General features: G+C 37.3%; 1 protein-coding gene across 4 annotated transcripts in view; it reads left to right on the plus strand.

Annotated features, from left to right (window-relative positions):
• Positions 1-23,597, plus strand: part of METAP1D (methionyl aminopeptidase type 1D, mitochondrial) — an 80,977-nt gene that overhangs the window by 55,699 nt on the left and 1,681 nt on the right. For all 4 annotated transcript variants that reach the window (XM_039361796.1, XM_039361799.1, XM_039361798.1 and 1 more), the window contains 3 exons: positions 5,172-5,335; positions 21,895-21,992; positions 23,434-23,481. In XM_039361796.1, the coding sequence (XP_039217730.1) occupies positions 5,172-5,335; positions 21,895-21,992; positions 23,434-23,481 (310 nt within the window). The remainder of the gene's footprint in view (positions 1-5,171; positions 5,336-21,894; positions 21,993-23,433; positions 23,482-23,597) is intronic.

Genomic DNA, 23,597 nt, shown 5'->3' on the forward strand with positions numbered 1-23,597 from the left:
TGTTTGCTTCTTTGTCTCAGAGTCAGCTAATGGTGACTTTTAGAATATTGATCTAAAATGTCCATTCAGTTTGTCTCTGTATGTGTAACTTATGAATTGTAGCCATGGCCTGTACTTTTGATTATGGTTTAGATAAGATAGTTAGATTGTTATATTATAGTAAGTATTAATTTGTGATTGGGTGCAAAATTCTGTGTTCTGATCCTCAGAATATTTTTTTTTCTCTCCAAACAAACTGATCCATCCATTCTTATTCTTCAGTAGTGTATCTTCCAGGAACTGTTTCCTGCTTTTCTGTTTCGAGCCCATTTTGTTTCATTCAGAATATCAGAAACCCCTTCTCCTAGAAGATTGCTTTTCATAAAATTATAACCACCACAAAAATAGCCAGATTGACCAATTCTGGGAGAAAAACAATATTTTCTGGGGAATACAAGAATGTTCTATAACCAGAATGTCAAATTTTGTATGTCCCTTTTTGTGTTTCTAGTTATTTGATTAAACATGCCTACCATAATCCATACAACACTAACAATTTTAATATCAACTTTTTAAGTGATTCAATATATATATATATATATATATATATATATATATATATATATATATATATATGTCTTTGGTTGTTCGGGTTTTCTCCCGCGTAAAATTGGAAGTGTCTTGGCGACGTTTCGACTTTGTCGAAACGTCGCCAAGACACTTCCAATTTTACGCGGGAGAAAACCCGAACACCCAAAGACCTACATACAAACACAAAACCTCAAAAAATATATATATATATATATATATATATATATATATGTATATATATATATATATATATATATATATATATATATATATATATAAAAACCTTAACAAGTTACAAGGTGACCTGATAAAGGAGAATGGGGGGGGGAGCTAAAATCAGCTCCCACCAAAATATACATTCTCAGAAAACTAAACTCTCAGTCCAGCCTTAACACATTTAGAAGATACTGGGAAAGCAAAGCAAGATAAAGAAACATGTTTGTGAAATACTGCCTCTTTGTTTTCTCAAAATCCCCATTGTCTTTGTAGTCCTGTCTCATCATCTCATGTATCCCATTGCCTGCCTTATTGACTTCATCAGATACATGATGTACTATATACAGTCAAATACTTGTGGTTTATAGCTAATCAAATACCTTGCTGCTTGCAAAATGTACTCTAGTTTGTTAAATCTTTAAAGAGGGCTGTAGTCCCTTCTGTCTTTAGACCTGTTTTTGCTTCCAGCATTGCCACCACTAAACCAGGTTTTGCTTCAGTCTAATTATGTCCTGGTCTCCAATTCAAATATATTCTTGAGAAAATTTTCCTACACCCAATTTCTCCAATAGAGTATAATCAAGCTTATACAAAGCTATTTCATCCTGCTAAGCATGCATCTTTCACCTGACAGGGTAGGGGCGATTTGGAGTAGAAAGATTTGGAGTAGAAAAAAATGAAGAGTGAGTAAGAAAGAAACATTTTGTTCCTCACCCAATCATGGCCACCTACACTGTGCATACATTTGAGGGATCCGAATCTTACTTTATGAAAACAGCTTTTCTACACATTGATGTGAAATGTGTCCTTCTCCCAGGAATACCTAAGTTTTCCAGGTGCCTTTGATGGGATAATGTCAAGTGTATTAGGGCACCAACTGGGGAATTTCATAAACAGTGGCATAGGCAACCTGATGCTCTCCAGATGTTTTGACTCCTATAAGCTCTGATCATTCATCATGCTGACTATATCTTGTGGGAACTATAATCCAAAACACCTTCAGGACATCAGCCGGTATGCATTAGGGCTATGCATATATGGCCTTTTTTAGACTTCAGCTTTCAAAACTTGGAGGGAGTCCTGGGGCCTCCAGCTGTGCATTGCTGGTCCAGATGTTTGTTGTTCATTTATTTATACATCCAGTGATTTGCACATTCTCCCATGGGCTTGTTGCCTAAGGATTTTTCTCTTTAAAGCTTGAACACCCCATTCTCAGACATTTCCTGTAGTTGTCATAGTGCACATAGTGGGTCACTACAGCTGTTTGCATGATGAAAGCTACAGGAACTATCTAAAAATAGAAAGTTCAGCATCTCTCCAGATCTCGCTAGGTAATCTATTCCGCTTCCTACCTGTGATTGCTGCTTCCTGTGTATGTTCACTGTTTCTTGGTTTTTTTTTGAATTAGCCATTTAATTTCAATAGCACCTATATCCCAAAGGTGCTTTTCAAAAGGCAACTCGCCTTTCTTGGTTTTTTTTTTCCCTTGAAAACATTTCACTTCTCATCCAACTCAGTCATCCGACTGAGTCAGAAGTGAAGAAGCTTCTTAGATGAGAAACAAAACATTTTCAAAGAGAAAAAAATCAAGGAAGTCCAGTTGCCTTTTGAAAAACACCTTTGGGACAACCATAGATAATAGCACCTATGCTTGCAGTGGAAACTAGAATCTTTTGAGACTGCATGTACCAGATTTTGACCACTTCTTCACTCATTGGATACCAGTTTCTCCCTGCTTTGGGATCTTCTACCCATTGTTTCCTAGCAATAATATGTGAATTCTACTGAATGCAGTGCCACTTACTTTTGAGTAAACATAGTGTGAAACTGAGAGCAAGAGTCAAATTACACAATGCATTCAGTATATGAATGCTGCTCTCTTAATGTTTTTGTTTCACCCAGATGAAGACCATAGTATGCAATGAGTTGAAGTTTAATCCCTTTCTGTATGTGACTGTTCCCCTCTGTTTAAAACAAAAAACAAAAAATATGCCTGGATATGCTGCAGCTGAATAAGAAAATACAAAAAAAAAAAGGAAGAACTTTGGCATGCACTTCAGCCCACATTTACTTGCTTCATTCTCACTAAATTCTAGTTAAAAGAACATTTCAAATATTTCCTTATCAGAAAATCTTTGCTGTTACAGTAAAATGATGGCAAGTTAAACATCCAAGAAAAACCACTTCTACAATCATTGTTTATCCTTTTTGTATAATGACTGAAAAGATTGCTGCTCTGTAATAATTTGTTGGATTTAATGAATTTGAGGAAGCATTATTTGATCTTTCCAAATGGCATAACTAAGCCATTTTATAGGTAGAAAAAACTATTATGAACCAAAAAAGGACAATTACAGTAGATGACATTTTAGAATAATTTGTTTGTGATTGTACACAAGATAAAATGATTAAATAATCTATCCAATGTAAATTCTCTTCTGTAACTGCAGATTTTTAAAGAATAATGAACTAAAGTTCACTTATTTTTGAAAAAATAGAGAGTACTTAAAACATGTTTTAGACGCTTCATTCACCTGAGCTTCGTATATTGTTTAAAGAATTAGAGAAACCAATTAGTTTTCTTCAGTGGCCATCAACCCATTACAGCTCTTAACCAATAATGATCACACAGTTAGTCTATACATTAATAGACAATCATAATTTAGCAAATAATAATTATTCTTATGACCAAATTTTATGTATATTTACTTGAGAATCTGTCTCTCTGTATAAAAGGAGTATTTTAATGGAAGCTGGTGTAGAATATCATAGATTTTTGCATGGGGTTGTGTTTAGTAGCTTTCATTAATTTAAAAAGAAATATTTGAGAAATCAAGAGGCAGCCAAAACAATGCTTCTTAGCTACACTTTTATTGATCAGTTATTTCAATGTAGTCTTTAATTCCAGATGTAAAGCTTTACAGTGGTTAGCACTAAAATACTCATCTGTTGAGGAATTTATAAAACACTGTAACATAAAATCTTTCAGTTACTGAAAGTTCCACTTCCATAAAATCACAATGACAAGAGAAATATTTTTTTTTTGTTTGAGAACATTGTTTCCTGTTGCATGAAAATCCATGTCTGGACTTATGGAAGATTATCAAATAATCTTTTTTAAAAAAATATCAAATGACAATAAGCAGTTGTAAATGCTGGCTTAGATTTGAATTAATAGAATCCAAAGGTATTGAAAGCATAGTTGTTCATACCAATAATAACTGAGCCTAGTTCTCAAATACAGTATTTCTTAATTTTAAGACCATTTGTAGGAGGGATTCCATTATTCTCAAATGACTGTTAAATATGAAAGTACCATTATGACAGTTTGTCATTTTGCTTAATTATACCAATGCACATATTACATACATTTCCATGAATGTGGCAAAATTAAACACAAATGTCACTGCCTCACCCAAATTAATTGTTATGCAGCAGAATTATCCTTTATTTGGGGGAAATGTTTGGATGCAAATTTGGTCTGTTGCATCCAAAGTCTGCTGTGGGAGTCCATTAAACAGAGGCTTGACTGCATAAGAATAAATAAGTACTCTCTGCTGTTCTGCATAATTATTTGCTTTTTATTTATTTTGCACATGTGCTAAAGCAAATGACAAGTGTAGTTCATGATAGACTTTTAAAGAAAACTTGTAACCTGTTCCATAGGACATCAGTACTACCTACTGCACCTTTTAACATTTTCTTGAAAGTTAGGCCTGTTGTTGTCTATTCTTTATTGGCTTACTTTATATTCTCTGTCATAAACAGATCTAATCTGACATAACAGATAATAGGAGAACGTTCACACAAGAATCATGAGATTAAAATGTATGTGTACATTCAGTCACTCCTCAGTAAATGAGGAAAGGATCTCAACTGAAAATTATGGGTGACATATAAATGTCTCTTCTTACACCGATGACCAGCTGTGGCTAAAACAGTAGGTGATGCTTCCCATTCCCTACTTTATTCTTCCTTCTTACTGGAGAATTTGTCCATAGTCAAATCTTTTTCTCAATTTTAATTTTTCACTGTGAGATCCTATGGACATCAGTGGGACTTGCATAACTTAATTGTACAGAACTGCAGCCTTAATTTGAAATTGTTGCTTTCGTGGCTTGCATCTTGGAAAGAAACCTATACTTCCAATGTTTTTGTGATGCTGACTGTCTTCACAGCTTCTTGTATGATCAGAGTTATAGAGAAAATTTACTATTGCTTCCCCCCCCTTTTTTTTCTCAAAAGCCTATTCCCTGTTTGATTGGGGTTTTTTGGTTTTGCAAATTAAAGTGAACTGCCCCTGACACCCAAGGTGTATCCTAGTTAAGCTTCCATCTGAGAGCCACTGAAAAAGCGTTTCTTTTTACATTTTTGCATCTGTTTAGGTGTACCTCAACGGCTACCATGGTGATACATCCGAAACACTGTTAGTGGGGAATGTGGATAAGGCTGGTCAAAAGTTAGTGGAGGTTGCTAGGAAATGCAGAGATGAAGGAATTGCAGTTTGCAGACCCGGGGCTCCTTTCTCCATAATTGGAAACACAATCAGGTAAGCCTTATGCTGAGAAGTAATGAGAAAGCTGCCCAAATAGGACAAAGGCTATTGGTGGCTTGGTTTAAAGCTGATGGCATGTTTTATGATTCAGAACCATCATTTCAGTCTGATATCACTATGTGTGAACTCCATTGTTCCCCAGGGTGGTAAGAAAGGATTTTAAATGGTAAATTATGCAAGGCCAGGTCAGGAAAACTATCTGGAAAAAAAAGAAGTAAAAAATGTTTCTAAATGTGACTGCACTCGCCCTTTCCCCAATATAATCACTAGCAGTTTGCACTGCCTTAATACAATATGGCTGTATTAAGGTTTATGTAAGTTCATCTGTTTCTTGCATGATAACAAATAGTGCCAGTAAGGTGTTTGCTAATGTGATGAAGGACTTGAAAATGTATCCTTTATGCCAAAAACATGAGTGTAAAAAAATGATGGCTCCTTTGGGGCATTTCTTTCTCCTGGCCTTGATACCGCTGTATTGGCCTAGCGTGTTCATCTTGATTAAAATATATTAACCAGGTTTTTCATAGCTTCTGCATGGATCTTTTTTTTTTTTAAGAATCCATCTTGTTTTTGCCTGTGTTTACTAATGCTATTAGGAGAGGCATATAAGTATCTTAAGGCTATAAAACATGCATTGCTCAGCATCCTGAGAATATGCTATTTTTATACTCCCCCCTCCCCCAAATGCTTTACAAAAAATAAGAAAAGAGAGCAGCAAAATATCAGTTTGATGTATTTATAGCTTTAAAAATATTGTAACCGAGTCTGAATCAAACTTTAGTAAAACCACTTTGGGTTATATCCGAGAAGCTTTTATTGAAGACTTTGTATAAAATTGTGTTTTTGACAGTTTTAAATTATAGGCTAATTAGCCTGGGGAAAAAGGATAGTGTCTTTTCTGTTCTTTCATAGGAAATGTTGAATCAGACCCCTACTGGGAAAAGAAATTTAATGCATATCTCACTATCTTACTGTCCATGAATATAATAGAAGTGAATTCAAAATGCAGTTTTATTTTTGCAAATGGGATGAGTCGATGGATGCACCTCCGTATTTTTGAACACCTAGAGTTCAACAAATTTACTGGTGGTACGCTTGCATTTTAACAAAATTTATGCTTGAGTCGAAGGGGGCAGAGAAGACAAGATTCTTATTCAAGCGTTCTCTCGAGCACGGCATTCATGGCAGTGTCTAAAGGGCATGTCAGCCTTTGATTCTCTCTGAGAGGTAATTATCCTTTTCCTGTCACAGAACAACAAATGATAGCTAACTACAGAGGCACATTTGCAGTAGTCACATTCATCAACTGTAGGGGAAAAAAATTCAATTTAATTGTGCAACACAGCTGCACACAGGCTTTTTGAGCATTTGTGTTGTTCTCCCTGTCTTGCTATTCCTTCCTACCAGATCTATTTTTTAAACTTTTTTCCCCTCCTTGCTTTTTTCTCCCTTCCCCCTCCTCTTTATTTTATTTTTTTTATTTTTTTGTCTCTTCTTCCATTTTTACTCTCTGTACTTTCTTGTTAAAGTAATTTTCCTTTGTGACTCTCATTCTTTTTCCCCCCCATTGAAGGCTATGAATGTAGAAAATTATCACAATTACTCATATAATTGAGCCTCTTTGTAGCAAGTGCAACTCCAGTAGCCTTTCTCCATCATGAAAATGGTTTCATTATAGGGTTTTTCATATTCTCTGACACCATCTACCCAAAGGAACAGGCGTGCAGATGAGATGTGCTAGGAATAGGGTAGATCAGGAAGGTCACAGTGGGAATAATTAGCTCTGCTATGGAAAGAGCATCTAGGCCTTTTACTGCTACATAAATGTACTGTCCATGGCTTTTAGGCACAAAAAAACTTACTAACAAATGGAGCTCCCGCCTACTACTTTGAAAAAAAGATTTGTATCAACACTACAATTTTCCATCATTAAGACTAATAACACAGAGCCTCGTATACATCAAGGGGAATAAAAAGAAAAATCTCACATTCAAGTGGCGACTGGGTGCTGACCTTTGTTCCCCTTTTTTGTGTACGACTTAACTCTTTACAAAAAAGAGCCACACGCCACACCAACAGGCAGGTGAACTCCAGCCAGTGCTGGCGAAGTGCTGTGTTCAACTTGAAAAACCGGGAGAAAGCTCCTTGTTGGATAATGTGTTTCATTAGATTCACTCCATTAATTCTGGCTACATTAAAAGTGAGACACAGAAGGATCACAACTGAAAGTAGCTTTAATCTTCCCCTTCCTTCCTTCCTTCCTTCCTTCCTTCCTTCCTTCCTTCCTTCCTTCCTTCCTTCCTTCCTTCCTTCTTCTCCCTCACTTTTCTTTTACAGTGTTGATGCAGAGATCAGTATTTTCACAGCATGGAAATATGTATGCAAAGCTCTGTTGAAAAGCAAATTAAACCAGATTGATCCATAGTCACAATTGCAGACAGAATAACAAATCACAATCAACTCGCTCCCCCCTTCCTCCTTTAATATTTCCTTTTGAATTTATATATGCTAGTGTTATTTAAGTCTTCATGCCACTAAAGATTTTTCTGACCTAAGCTGTCATATATCTCTGAGCTTTGATACTTTTAAACTAGCATTAAAAATGTATAAAATTTTCATCATGTTTATGGTGATACTTATTAAGATCTAATTGTATGTCTTCTATCTGCCATGTGTTCAGAATGTTTGTAGATTTTTTTATAGACACCATCCTATATATTAATATATAGGATTGATGTGACTATGGTCTGAATTCCAGAATATCCTGTAATTTAATCTTAAAGGCTCATGGCTTAATTTGGGCTAGATTCAATCAAACGAATGAAAATATTTATGAAATGTATATTGTACATTAGTCAATTCTTAGTGAAAAATCAAGCTGCTTTTGTTCAAATCCCTTACATTGCTCACCAAAATTCAAATGGAAAGTACTGTGATCATAACTACATAGGAATGTTCTTTACATATAACGTAGCCTTTTTAATATGATTATTACAATCATATCAATTACAGTTTTTAAAATAGAGAATCTGGATCTCTGAAAATGACTTATAGAACCAAACAAATATAAGCATAGTTAAATCAAGACAGTTTTAATTCTGTTGTTAACATTATTGAGATAAGAGTATCAATAAATGGTTTCTAAATGTTTTAAATTATAAATACAATGTTTTGATATTACCTTAGAACAATACAAAAGCAGGGTTTTTTTAAAAAAAGAAATCTGTTTCTATCAGATTATGCACATTTAAACAATAAGTGGCTCAGGCAAAATAAGTCATTTTAATGTCATCAGTGATAGATTTTCTTTGACAGCTACTGTAAATTACAATTACACTCCTTCTCCTTTGAAAGTAAGCATTGCAATAAATTATCTTTTATTTCAGTCCATCAAGACTGCCTTTCAGAAATGAAACACCTCAAATAAAAGTTCAGCAGTAGTGTAAGAAAAATATAGTAATTTGTGTTAGTTTGAAACCAAAAATGTACCTTTCTTTATAAAGAAAGTCCACAATTGTGGGTTTTCAAAAATATGGTTAATTATACCTCATCATCCGTTGTCATTAGAGGGAATCCCTGAAATTGTACATTCCATTAGTCTAGGATATTTATAGAAGGAATACCTTAAACTCCCCCCAACAGACAGTTGGGTAAGTCAGTACAATACTATTGGTCAAATTAACATAAACTAACCTTTGTTTAAATAGCTTTAAAAATTAGATTATATCTGCATTGCTATTTGTGCTGTTGAGTTGTAGAGCTAAACCAAGGCAGCTACTGAGAATATGTGATCCTGGGGCCCTTCAAATGCTAAGAGCTAGATCTTCATGTATTGATCCGTTTACCTGTACATTGAGGCTTTCCTGTCCTGCCCATCTCCCCTCTAAGTGGTCCCAGAACCCTTCAAGGAATCATTTGAAGCTATATGGACAACCTCTGTTTCTAGATGCCACTAATACTGCATCTAGTTTTGGTCACCACGATGTAAAAAAGATGTTGAGACTCTAGAAAGAGTACAGAGAAGAGCAACAAAGATGATTAGGGGACTGGAGGTTAAAACATATGAGGAACGGTTGCTGGAATTGAGTATGTCTAGTGTAACGAAGAGAAGGACGAGGGGGGACATGATAGAGATGTTCCAATATCTCAGGGGCTGCCACAAAGAAGAGGGAGTCAGGCTATTCTCCAAAGCGCCTGAGGGCAGGACAAGAAGCAACGGATGGAAACTAATCAAGGAGAGAAGCAACCTAGAACTAAGAAGAAACTTCCTGACAGTTAGAACAATTAACCAATGGAACAACCTGCCTCCAGAAGCGGTGAAAGCTCCAACACTGGAAGTTTTTAAGAAGAAACTGGACAGCCATTTGTCCAAAATGGTATAGGGTTTCCTGCCTGCCTGAGCAGGGGGTTGGACTAGATGACCTCCAAGTTCCCTTCCAACATTATTATTATTATTATTATTATTATTAGTAGTAGTAGTAGTAGTAGTAGTAGTAGTAGTAGAAATTAGCATTTGATTCCATCATATAGATGATAACCATGACTTGGTCTCCTTCCACTCTCCTGGAGTGGCTTTCATTTTTCTCCCTCTTGATATTAAATCACTTAAAAGGAGTGTAGTTTTAAATCTGATAGTTATCATCGTCTTCAAATTTTTCCCTAAAGTAGTTTGCTATTAGTTGAAACAAGCAGATCTTTTGTTCCTCAGAGAAATACATACAAAATCTAAAGAAAAAAATCTGTAAACTCATCTTTCAGACCAGAATGTGGATTAAAAAAGGAGCTTGATTCCAGCCATGGGAAATAGATGTCTATGTGTAGAAATACCAGTTCAGTACTATATTTTCATGGGTTTTTTTCTTGCACCACAGTAACCTAGCTCTTACAAAGGAAGAGGATATTGGTTCACATGGGGAAACCTGAACAGCATCAACTAGTCAGATTTTTTTAATTGTGGATTCATTGAGGTAGTTGGTTTCATGAACGTAATTATATTTTTAATACATTGTAATCATGTAAGCTCAATTCAGGTATTGTTAACATGAGCTATTTTTCATTAAGAGTATACCCATTTATTTACTTTTATTAAAAATATTTGTAGACCGTCCATTATCCAGGGGATCTTGTGACAGGTTGAAATTTGGCATGTGACAGATAATGCACTGTTTAAGCTAGAACAAAGATTGCAAGATAACTGTACTGCGGATTTGCAATGCCACTGTGTTTTCATGCATGCCTCTAATTGTTTCTTTACCTGTACTGACAGTCTAATGCTAACAAAGCTTTGGCTTGACCTGTTATTTTGGTATGCAGAAGGCTATTAAAATCTTTCAGAAAAGCAAATCCACTGTGAACTTGTGTGAGATAGTACTGTTGTATGAGGAAGTTCCAAGGTATGCCTTGTTGAATTGGTCCTTTGTCACCAATTTAAAAAAATCAGATGGCTCAAATCAATTTCCTAAATGCTCATCCATATGTCCTAGTTGCCATGATATTAAGATATCTCACTGTTTGCAAAGGTCATGACCTCACCATGGTGCTTCCATCTTGTTGACAACCCACTGAAGCCAATCCGTGGCATTTGATTTGAAAGTGGTGTTTTCCCTGCTGTAGAAGAACTCTCTAGTATGGATAGAGGAAGTCAACAGCAAGCTGGAGTCCATTTGGCCTGTAGTATGACTTCTAGTCTGGTTGAAGGGCTCCTCGCCATTTTTTGTGAAGTCTGATATGGGACTATTAATCTCATCCATGATCAACAGGTTTACCAGGAACTCAATATTCCCATCAGTAAGCAAAAACGAGAAAGGCAGATCTTTGACTAGCAAATTGTTCCCCCAATGGGCAGGTGAGGTGAGGGGCAAGTAGAAAGGAGCGAACAGGGCATCCTGATCATATTCTAGCCAGGATCTGGAAATAAGTCGTGCTGAACTCAGGAGAGCTCAATCTGAATCTATATCTATACTAAATGATCTTTATGGTGGGATTTACTGAACTCAAAGTTTTACTGGATTCAGAGAAAGAGAGAAAGACACACATCCTAAAATACTCTTCCCTTTCCCCTTCCAATAAACACAAATGGGATGTTCCATTGGTTGCATTCCTTGAAATTTGACTGCTCTATCCAGGTATATTGATTTGGAAGTAAGTCCCACATCTTTAGTAGAGGCATTTCCTAAAGCAGGTGTGCAAAGAGGCAGCAAGAATAATTATTTGGAGGGGGTAGTGGACAATTTTCCAAATAGGAAGGCTACTTTCAGTTGGAAGGAGGGAGTTGTGCTATCCAGCTCTGCCCCATCATATGTTCGGGGGAGTGGCTCATTCATTTTCCCATTGGTAAGTATTACTGGGTGGGAGGAGAAAGGATGACGACTTCCACCAATCACTGCCCTGAAACTACTGCATGTTACAGTGCATATAGTAGCCTCTTCCCATGTATATCAACTCGCCTCCTTATATCTGGCAGAGAAGGCATGCTGCAAACATCTTCTACCACAGACTTACATTTGGTAGGTCCTAGGTGGCAAGCCTTCTCTGCCGTGCACCCATCTTAGGGAACATGAAATTAGACTAGCTCCATCTCTTGTTCAGAAGTCCCTCAAGACCTGGTTATGTCATCAGGCTTGGGGCTTCTGGAGAATTGGAGATATATCTCAGTGACTCCACTATTGAGAGGTATATATTCATTTTCTGCTTGGCATTTGTATATTTTCAATGTTAATTAACTTCCATTTTTTAATGTTGGTTTGTTATACTTTTTAAATGCTTATTTTTATGTATCTATTGTTTTCTATTTGATTGTTGTATGCTGCCCAGAGTCACTTCTCATGAGATGGGATGCTATATAAATTTGATTAATAAATAAATAAATGAACATTTGACTGACCCCAGGGCCAAGGCACAGTGTCTGTAGGCTGTGGGGCAGTGTTTTTCAATCAGCATGCTTTCCTCCTGACATAAGGATGGAAGAAAAACACATTAAAGCAAATGTGGAGAAGAGCTTGTTATCTCTTCTCCCTTTTCAGTACCCAGTTGGAAGGACACTATAGTTATCATCTATAAGTCACACACTATGCCACAATATTATTAGGCCATATGATTTGGTTCATGCATCACACTAGGTAATAAACTATGTTTTACAAATCACCATAGCTGGATTTACGCCATACAGTAAACCAAAGCAAGAAAACATTATGCCTTAGTGTAGTGTGTGGCCCCCATCAGAGAGCCCGATTTGGGTTTTCCAAGAGTGCAAGCCACGTCTGCCCTTCTTTAATTAACTTTTTCAGAAATAGCTGCTTTGTACTTCAACTGCCAAAAAATAACAGAGGTAATTGGGGGATTTCTTAAATCTTAAAATACTTCAGTTAGACTTTATTTCACTTCAAGCGCAACATCTCTTCCCCCAAGGTGAAGTAATCGTCGCTCCCTCTTTGAGCTTTCTTATCTCTGTGAGTTCTACTGAAATACAGAATCATGGGGTGGGAAGAGACCTTAGAGGTCTTCTAGTCCGGCCTCCAGTAGTGGAAACCAAGAGAATCCTCCATTTTCTGCAGACATGCTATCCCTTGCCTGCCATTTGAGCTATCAATACTAGCGTTTTGAAAAGAAAAGAAAAAAAACAAACAAACTTTTTCTCTAAAGAGTTTATAAAGAGTATTCACACTACCAGTTTTTTTCCCCTTAGATCAGTGTTTCTCAACCTTGACAATTTTAAGGCATGTGGACTTCAACTCCCAGAATTCCACAGCCAGCAATGCTGGCTGTGGAATTCTGGGAGTTGAAATCCACATGCCTTAAAATTGTCAAGGTTGAGAAACACTGCCTTAGATCTTAAGTGAGGTGGGAAATGCATTCCCTCCCTTTGGGCAACTTGCACTGGGCTGAGCTCAACACAAGGGAAGTGGGACAGCATCTAATCAATAGAGGTGCTTCCTACTCAGTGCAAGCATCATAGGCAAGATCTCCTTTCACAGTGTGACAAGATCTTATGTGCTCAGAGTTGCACAGAGGGCAACAAAAAGACCAGGGTTTCGATGCCACTTTTGCTAAATAACAGTTTGTTATTATTGCAAACAATAGATTCTTGCAGCATACCGAGTCATAATGGTTTCCCCCCCCCTTTAATTTGGGTTAGTCTGTGCTGGGAATATATCCATTGTGGTTGTAAACCCAACTTATCATGGCCTCATCCAAAAACCCAACCTAAATATTACTTTGAAAGTAATTTGGCCCGGACAGCCTGAAATATGCTGATTTTGATATTGGTCATTAATGAATAATAACCTTTCCACAGACCTTTATTTTTATATTAGGTTTAGCCACTGTAGAAACAAAACCTCAGGTGGGAGGGGCAGCAGAAATGTTGACTAAGCTACCAGAGTAGGATAAGCAAATATATTAAGGAAAACCCAAATCATATGCAATGTAAGGAAATTATTATTATAGTTGCATAGCCAGGTAATAATTTCCATTTATTATTTATGGATCATTGTAACTTATTATTTAAACTTGCTTGCCACCTGACTCTCAAGGATTCTGGGCAACTCAAAACCATCAATGAAATTATAGTAAAATCAGTAAAAAAAAAAAAAAGATAAAAGATGGCCTTACAGTTATGTAATCTTACTCTGTGTGGAGTCAGTGCTTAATAAGCATTGAAGACAAATAAATGCAAAGCTGCTCCTGTACTATTTTGTCTATGTGCATCACATTTTTTTCTGTGTTGAAAATGTTGAAAACAGCCTTTGTCTTCAATACTGCCAATAAAATGCAGCAACAGAAAGCTAGATACTTCGATCAGCTTGATCCAGTTCAGTTGAAATGTTTGTTACTTTACACCTTATTGACCCAACTAAGAAAAATAGAAATGATTTGTTTAAATCCAAGTGTTCTAAATTTACTGATTTGGCAGAAGCTTGAATAAAGTGCTGGAACTGAATTGGTGCAAACCACCATAATAGAAAACTTTACTATCGTCTTTCAAGCTGATAAAGATGATGATCCTAGTTCCAGTTGCTGGCATTTGGGGCTGTGTAACATTTTTGTAAAATAGTAAGCCAAATAAGAGGAATTTGTCCTCTTCAATCAGGTGTAATTTGCAGTACAGTAAAACAGCATGAGACTGCGCTTAGGCAGATACCCATCTATTGTTAGAATAGATGCTCAATAAGGTACATCATGCAGAAGTACACTACACTGCCACTCTGATTATTTATACATTAGCCCCAGCTTGCTGCTGATCCACAAAAAAGAAGGGGGAGCCTGACTTGCAACAGATTTTATCTCCCATCCTGATGGTGTACTGGAAGGCCTTAAAAGTCTGGCTATTCTCCCAGGCCTTGAGGTAGAATGGGTGGCACCTCTTATGGTTAGCTGTGCTTGACATAATGCTGTAGCCTATGCTTAGGGACGCGTGGAATTTTCTGTCTTCGTTCCCTTTACTGTATTTTTACCTGGTGGTATTTTTTATCTTGCCTTCTTTTTATTGTGAGCCACCCAGAGTCATTTTTAAATCAGGCAGTGCCAAAATCAGATGAAGTACATAAATACTGCTCTTCACAGTCATTTCCCTCCCTCCTGCCCCCATCCTGTTAATCTCTCAATATTTTGGACTACAAGATCCATAACTGTCAATGCAACATTACCGTGTAAAATGGGAGAAACTGCTATCATAAATGGACAGGCCTTTAACGCTGAATTTGTGCTACTGATCGCCTATGAATCTTGTTCCTGTTGCCCTGGAGTCAAAAGGCTTCTCTGACAAATTTTTCAGCAGAAAATATTGAGAACGAGGAAAGGAACAGTGTCACCAAATATCTACAAAATGATAACCACAAATCAAATGATGTTAAAGCCGTGGACATTTTTTTAAACGTATGGAAGGGTTTTGTTTCGTTTTTTGATGTTCTCATTGTTCATTCTTAAGCCCAATTTCCTTTCTCAGTCGCACACAGGCACATACATCACTACCTTACCCAACACTTCATCACCATCTCAATGTAGCCCCATGAAATAGGTCTCCTCCACTGGCAGTGTAGCTTTTTGTGCTCCCAATATGCACAGGCATTTGTTTTGGGTATTCGGTTGTGCAAAGCATTCAGAGAGATGCATCACAAAAAACGGTCTGAGTGTGAGCAAAGGCTCAGGGTATTGTTTCAGAGGCAGGAAGGAAAACAGCTGTGCATGCTGGGGCAGTTGCATGTGAAGATGGGTTGGGGGAGCCCACAAAACCACAGCTGAGCTTTCTGGAGGAGGCAGTTGCCCCAGTGCTTCAAGAAGAGGGCAATTTACTCTCATTAAATGATTTTTGGAAAATGCGCCCTTGAATCATTTGCCAAGAGAAACACCAACAAAGGGATTCAACAAAAGTCAGTCCAGAGGACTTGTTTCAGTGAAACAAAGACATACAAAGTTTTATAGCCAACAAATGCTGTGCACACATGTTGTATGTGACATGTTTATTTATTCAGTTTCTATAGCTGCCCATCTCAAGCAAGTGACAATCCTAAAACAATTAAAAACAGTTACAAAATAATAGAAAATTAACCAGGTATTCCTAGACTTACAACCATTTGTTTAGTGACCCTTCTAAGTTACAATGGCACTGAAAAAAAAGTGACTTGTGACTGTTTTTCACAGCATCCCCATGGTCACGTGATCAAAATTTGAACACCTGACAATTTATTTATGACAGTTGCAGTGTCCTGGGGTCATGTGATCACTTTTTGTGGCCTTCTGACAAGCAAAGTCAATGGGAAAGCCAGATTCACTTAGCAACCAAGTGACTAACTTAACAATTGCTGTGATTCACTTACAACTATGGCAAGAAAAGTTGTAAAATGGGGCAAAACTCACTTAACAACTGTCTTGCTTAGCAACAGAAATGTTGGGCTCAATAGACTATCTGTATATATGGCAGCTGAGAAAAAAAAATCATACATATCAATACAGCCAGGAAATGGGGCCCTTCACACATACAGGGCTCCAAGCCCAGGCACAAATCGAGGTCTTTTAAGACCTTACGAATGGCCAGCAAGATTAGGGTCATCTCAACCCATAAGAGAGAATCTTTCAGAGCACAAGGGCTACATTAGAGAAGGCACATTTCCTATTCCTCGCCGGTCAACTTTCCATGTTATGAGTGCTTCATTATTCCAAATTAAAGAACCATGTTTTTCTCTAATACATTTAAGTGTCCTGTACTTGATTTGACAAATTCTTCGTATTTCTACAGATTGGCTTTCACATTTTTGGTAAGTCATCAGCTGGAGGCTTTTAGCCAAATAATTGGCGGAGAAATTTAAATTGATATTTACATTTTTCTGTGAAATTCAGTCCTACTCACTAAGACCTCTGTTTCCTTGGCTTCTAGGTTTAATCTCTCTACAACAGCCTTGTCACTTCATTCTGCTCTATAATTTACATGAAGTTTGGGATGTTATTTTGCCTCCTTTCTCTTTAGGGTCTTCTTTCACGTATTATTTCCTTGGCTTCCTGTTCTTCAGTTCCTTTCCTACGTTTTCAGACTATCTAAATCTACAGATAGATTTTTCTCTCATACTACTCATATCTTCTCCTTAACATCCAGGTTGTTGCCCCAGATTCCTTGCCCCAGGTTCTATGTCTCCTATTTTCTTGGTTCTCTTCCTGCTTTTCCAATGGCCATGCAAAGCTATTCCTCTCCATGAGAGATTTATTCTACTCAGAGAATTATCCTTTATTTCCTTCAATGTAATAAGATTGTACATACGGACAGCTCTGATGTGACAAGTTTAGTTTGTAAAGGCTAAATTAAATTCATTATTTAATTAATTTTAAAGGCCAGAAACACAATGTAAAGCAGATTTATATGTATATCAAACCATATTGGGTCAGATCTTTAGACCCAATGTAGGAGTTTAAATTGCTCTTGGTGAAGTGTGCTTACATTTCGCCTCAAGTCAATCTTACACAATAGTACATCCAATGGCGATACTCAATGACTACAGGATTCCCACTGATCTAAAATGGGCACTAGATTTCAGACACGTATTAGAAACCGCATCCAAATAAATGGAATTGCTTTGATTATAGTGGTGGTTATATAAACCGCTTAAAACCTTCATACTGTCAACTAGGAATGTTCTATTTGTCAACTAGGAATGTGCAAATCATGCAATATCTTATTTGAACTAGTTTGGCGGCAATTAATTAGAAAGGATGATTCAGTCAAAGCTTTGAATAGAAGCTTGGCGTAACTATAATAACATCTCTCTCTCAGCGACTGATTTATTGCAGAGATGGGAGAAATCCAGGTCCCAGGATTTCCGTGTTTTAATTTCAACTCCAAAACTAAAGGCAGCTTAGTATAAAGCTATACAGTTAGGATTAAAGAATTTGGAAGTCAAAAACTTGCTTTGAGTATCCTACTTCTACCTTAGAATTTTTTTTCTTAAAAAAAAAAGCACTTTAGTGCTGCAAAATAATAGGTATGAATAAACCCAAATAAAAAATTAATCCAATTACTTTGGCACTAGCAAACTTGGAAGAAAAAGTATAGAACTATAAAAAGGCTGTTGCTGCATTGTTCAAGAAACAGACTCATTATTTTCTCTTTAGCCTGTTCATTTTTATGTACCAATGTGGACACTGTTAATTTTCTGGCTTCTTTTCATTCTCATTTTTCCTGGGGACTCCAATTAAACCTTTCAAATCCTATCAAGACTGATTTTCTACCCATCTTTTAACTTCCATGTTCCTGCTTCTTTGTGTCATTACTTAACTCCCTGCGAGTAGTTAGGTGATCCATAAAGACATTTCAGCTATCATGCATTTGAGATCTATACTCTGTTGTGCACCAGAATCACGCAAAATACTGTAATGGCTAAAGATTTTTGTTGGTAGTGTTGGTAGGCAAGCAGTAGCTAATCTATAGAACCTGTTCAGAAAAATCCATTCAAGGTGTTATCTGTGAACATAATGAAAAGTTATTGACCTACTTCTCCACTTTGCAATAGTTGGGAGTCTTCTGTATCCTGGTAGCACTTGATTGTGGCCATGCACTCGTGAGCATTGGGGCAAAAGGGCATGGCCTGATGTGATGTGTAAAATAAATGGGAGAAAAGAAACCAATTCCTCGCCTTTACAGACACACAGGTCTTTGAAACAGAAAAGACTATTCACTTTTTTAAATACGAGTTCTCACAATACCTCCAAATTGTAATTTTGTTGAGCTAACACTATCTCATGCCAACAGAACTCCATCAACAGCCATAATTATATATATAGCATTGTAAGACTGCTGTTTTTCATGCATATCAATTCTGGACTCAATTCATGAGTGCCAGTGGTCACAGCCATCTCTATCATGTTCCTGTGGAAGTGTACAGTATGTCCAAACAGAGGCCTTTATTTAATGAAAGAATTGGAGCAATAAGGCCTTTCAACTGCCTTTCCTTTTCCGTGACCGACTTTCAGTGACTATGGCATTGTTAAAGAATATTTGCCTTGAATATTCTAGAAAATATTCTAGAAAATATGGTTTCAGTCTTCAAAGGTGGAAGTTGGGAATTTGGGATGCGAAAGTATATGTTGCATCAATTTTTCCTACAATGCCTCTAAAAAGGAACTAAAATGAGGCCACCAAGCAATAACAAATGTGTCACTGTATATGCACTCCTATGCATACCTAGAGAACTGAAAGAGGTCCTCTCTTTGTTGTTGTTGTTTTAACAAAGACAAGTCCAAAGAGGATTAAGCCCAGTTAGCAGCATTAGGAGCCACCATATGCTGAGTGAATTGAAAAATACAAAGACAATGGGAATTGTGGAGTCCAGGGGCTCCATGGTTCAATCCTGAGCTATGTATGTTTTCTTATACTGGAACAGTGGGAACTGAATTAGCTTGAACCCTTAACAGTTTATTAACCCAGAGGAAGACACATCCCGTTAGTGATGATGAAGTTGTATTGCAGGGATAGGCAGCAGAGTGCCATCCAGTTGTTTTCAACTATTCCTCCTACTGTTCTTTGCTATTAATCAGACTGACTGGCAGTGATTGAATTTGATCAAAACATTTGGTGTTCCTTACCCCAATATGCTGCAACATTTGTTTGTGGTCTAATCTCAAGTTGCTAAACTATGGTGTTTTCACTTGCAAGATTCACACTCATGGTTAGCAAATTTTGCCCTCATTCCTACTATGCTTTCAACATATTATATTGGACAAAAAGTTCGCCCTAATTTAACTAATATAAAAGATCAATCTAGTACCCCATGCCTAATTCTTTTATAATGTTCATTATATTTAAAGCTGTGGGGCTGTGATGGCTCAGCAGTTAAAGATGATGAGCTTGTCTTCTGGAAAGCTGACAGCCTAGGTTCAAGACCCAAGCACCGTACCACGGGGGGGGGGCTCCCTTGTCCCAGCTCCTGCCAACCTAGCAGTTTGAAAGCATTCAAATGTGAGTAGATAAATAGGTACCACTTCGGTGGGAAGGTAACAGCATTCTGTGCACCTTAGCGTATAGTCATGGACAACGGACAACGCTGGCTCTCTCAGCTAAGAAACAGAGATGAGCACCACCCTCTAGACCAGTGGTTCTCAACCTGTGGGTCGGGACCCCATTTGGGGTCGAACGACCATTTCATGGGGTCGCCAAACGACACAGTCCGCCATTTTTTTCCCCTTTTCCTTAGCTGTGCTACTCCCTTTTATTCTATTGGCTTTTGAAAGCCAATAGAATAGACTCTCTTGAATAGAGTCTAATTCTATTGGCTTTCAAAAGCCAATAGGAATTGTCCAGGCTGTCTCTGCCCTGTTGAGCCTGCCAAAAGTCCCATTCTGCAAACGGTGCTGCACCAGTTGAGTAGTCCTCGATTTACGACCGGTTGGGGATCGCGGCATTAAAAAGGTTGAGAACCACTGCTCTAGAGTCAGACACAACTGGACAGGGACTTTTACTTTATATTTAAAGCCACACGCACATAAAGCTATTAACAGATCCTTAACCTTTGCAAACATATGCTAATGTGGCTCAGTGCTACCTTTTAAAATATTTTATGTTAAAACACCATGGTTAAGGCTGACCGCAATAAATTGCCAGGCTTTAGGTTCCAATGTAATCCAGTAGAGAGGGCAACATGCGTTTTTTATTTAAGTGCATGAAACGGCATTTGAGAAAAGTTGCCTGTCATCTCTATTGTACTACCTATAGTGGTCTGGGAATGCCTTTAAAGGAAAATGCCCCAATCTTCGGGTTTCTGAGTTTCTTCTGAATGAAAAGCAACAGTTACCCAGTTCTGCAAATTCTGGAGGATCCTACTGGAGATAAAACCAACTCCACTCAACTAAAGGGAACCATGGCTGTGATTCTGTTTAAGACCAGAGATGAGCCTATCAATTTGGGGGTTTCGTATTGGGTCTTTCTCACTTTTGCAAATAGATTGCTTGCTTCATCAAACATAAGGACTTGTTTTTAAAGAAATCTGAATTAAACGTGTATGAGTTTTGAAAACCATTTCTCCAAGTGTGCATTTTTCTTTCCTGTAATGCAGTGTATTTTGCCTATTTTGCTTATTTTTATTTATTTATATCCTGCCTTTATTATTTTTACCAATAACTCAAAGTGGTGAACGTATCCAATATATCTTCCTCCTTCTATTTTCCCCACAACAACAACTCTGTGAAGCGGGTGGGGCTGAGAGAGAGTGACTGGCCAGGGTGACCCAGCTGGCTTTCATGGCTAAGGCGGGACTAGAACTCACCATCTCCAGCTTTCTAGCCTGGTGCCTGAACCACTTGACCATGCTGACTTTAATATATGCATTTTGTGTAATCTTTTCCCTAATGTATTTTTTAATTGTTGAGGTGTATTGTAAGTTCAAAAGACTGCAAATTTTGAACTGTGGCAAAATTTTGGTCCAAATAATGCTTTGAAACTGTAGGTAAGTAGGTAAGTTCATAGTCAAATACAAACTAAACAAATTCTGTCCTATCTCTATTTAAGGCAGGATTATAGAAAGCACTAAACAAGAATTGGAAGCACTACGGCTGCAAAATCTTCCTCTTATAAATGCTTGTATGCCTAAAATGCACAATTTTGGATACAGATTCCCAGCTTTACAAATAATGAAAGTACTGATCTAATGCTTGGTGGATTTAAAGTAATTCTAACTTTATAATCCTCTGTCAGTTCCTGGACAAATGTAATTGTTTTCTAAAGTTCCTGATTTTTAGAGCCAGGATAACACTCCAAAAGACAGAATTATCTTTGTAAAGCTCTTAATACTTTCCTAGCTCTTGATGGAGATCCTCATTCATAACATTCCTCATTCCCTTTTCCCTTTTTATTACAGAGACTGAACAGCAGGGTATTCTGCCATTTCAGAAATGAAATGAAGTCTTGAGTTTTAGGGAAATACGAGATGCGCTTTTCTGACGCAAAGTGGTAGTGTCAGGATTCTTGGCTGTGTTCTTTTGTGAAAACATGATAATGATGATATCTTTAACGAAATGTATTCTTTTGAATTTGGAAATTGTTTCTTATATTAAACATTTCTGTGTTTTTTCTAAAGCAACATTGCACATCAAAATGGTTTTCAAGTCTGCCCTTACATTGGTGGTCATGGGATAGGAACGAACTTACATAGTAATCCTGAAGTTTGGCAACATGGTAAGAGGGTCCCTCCTTAATTTTTCCATGGTCCTTTGAATACCTTACATTATATTTGCATCAACCACAAAAGGTTGTGTGCTCCTGCCAGTACATAAAACTTTTGGCAAGTGATTTTGTCACTTCTTAGAAATAATTGTCCCTTTGCTTACTCAATGGAACTAAAGGATTTTAAGGGAAAATTCACATGAACAAATCAGAAAGATGATCAAACAGAACCACTATCCTAACATATTCCAGAATTGTGGGAGTCATTTTTCTTTCCACGCTAATTCAAACTGCTCACCATTGGTGCTAAGCCTCTAAGGTCTTCTGGTTTGTTTGCGTGACAAATACAAATAAGGTTTTGGCGTTCCTGCTCATCATGATAAATCATAGTATGTTGAACTAGTTCTAGTGATCAGATTTTTGGTAAACACTAATCTTATGACAAGATTTCTACTGTAATAAACTACTGCAGTGCTTAAAACTAAGGTTTGTACCTTGCATTAAGCCAAACTAAATCACATGTGACTTCATGAAGCCTTGTGCAGACTAGTGCCTTCCAAGAATATTGGAATTGCCCATCTCCAGGAGACAGGTTGGAAAAAGATAGCTTTCTACAATACATGGCCCCAATTGGTATCTACAGCAATTGACTTGAGGCCATTAACTTTAGACGGTTAATGGAAGGAAGAGGGTACACTATAGGATTGACTCTCCTCTGAGACGTGGCTTTTGTGCAAAGAGCAGTATGGGAAAACAGAATCAGACACTCTAGTTTCCATTTGATACTGAATGCCACACATTTCTTTTGTCAGAAATCTGTCTTCAGAGTTTTGTGGATTACTTTTTCACATTAAAAATGTAGGTATTGCTAAAAGAAAGCTCTTGACAATAATCCCTCAGAACCCCCAGATTTTTTCCCACATTGGGGATTGGAACAGAAGCAGCATTTGGGCCTAATCTGAAATTGTTAACTAAAAACTGAGGGGAGGGGGTAGAGGGAGAATATTAGCATCTTTTCACTTCTACTTGGAAGTAACTTGTGTTATTTATGCTCAAGTAATGATACTGAGGAATCCAGGTGTGAAGTCTGGACTCCACTCTCTGTGTAAAATAGTCATTCGCCTAGATCTCCTTTTGTTTGTTTGTCTCCCCAAGCTTATAGGGTAATTTTAATTTAAAATCTGAACTCAGTATTTCTTTCCTTTGATAGTTTTTCATTCCAACTAGATGAATACTTAGGTTAGGGTTAGCCTCAAATTGACCAGTCCCGTCTCTGAAATCAGACAAATTGGCCAGTACTGTCTTCTGAATTCAGAATAATCTAGGACAGATGAGAAGCTTTGCAGGGCAAAGATGGGCTTAAACTAGAGATTGGATCTATCTGAGGGAAACACAATTTCTAGCAAAAGATCATCTTTTTATTTACCTGGGTAATTTCTCTTTTATTTTGCAGCCAACGAAAATGACACATTAATGGAGAAGGGAATGGCATTCACAATAGGTTTGTTATGGTTTGTATTAAATCTGTGGCAATATCTTCAGGCTGTCTTACTGCTCAATTGGATTTCCTTTCTCCAGAGTCATTAGGACTGCTATTCTTTTAACAGAACAATACCC

Source organism: Crotalus tigris, unplaced genomic scaffold (assembly GCF_016545835.1).
Source record: "Crotalus tigris isolate CLP2741 ecotype Arizona unplaced genomic scaffold, ASM1654583v1 scf7180000019363.1367679, whole genome shotgun sequence".
NCBI lineage: Eukaryota > Metazoa > Chordata > Lepidosauria > Squamata > Viperidae > Crotalus > Crotalus tigris.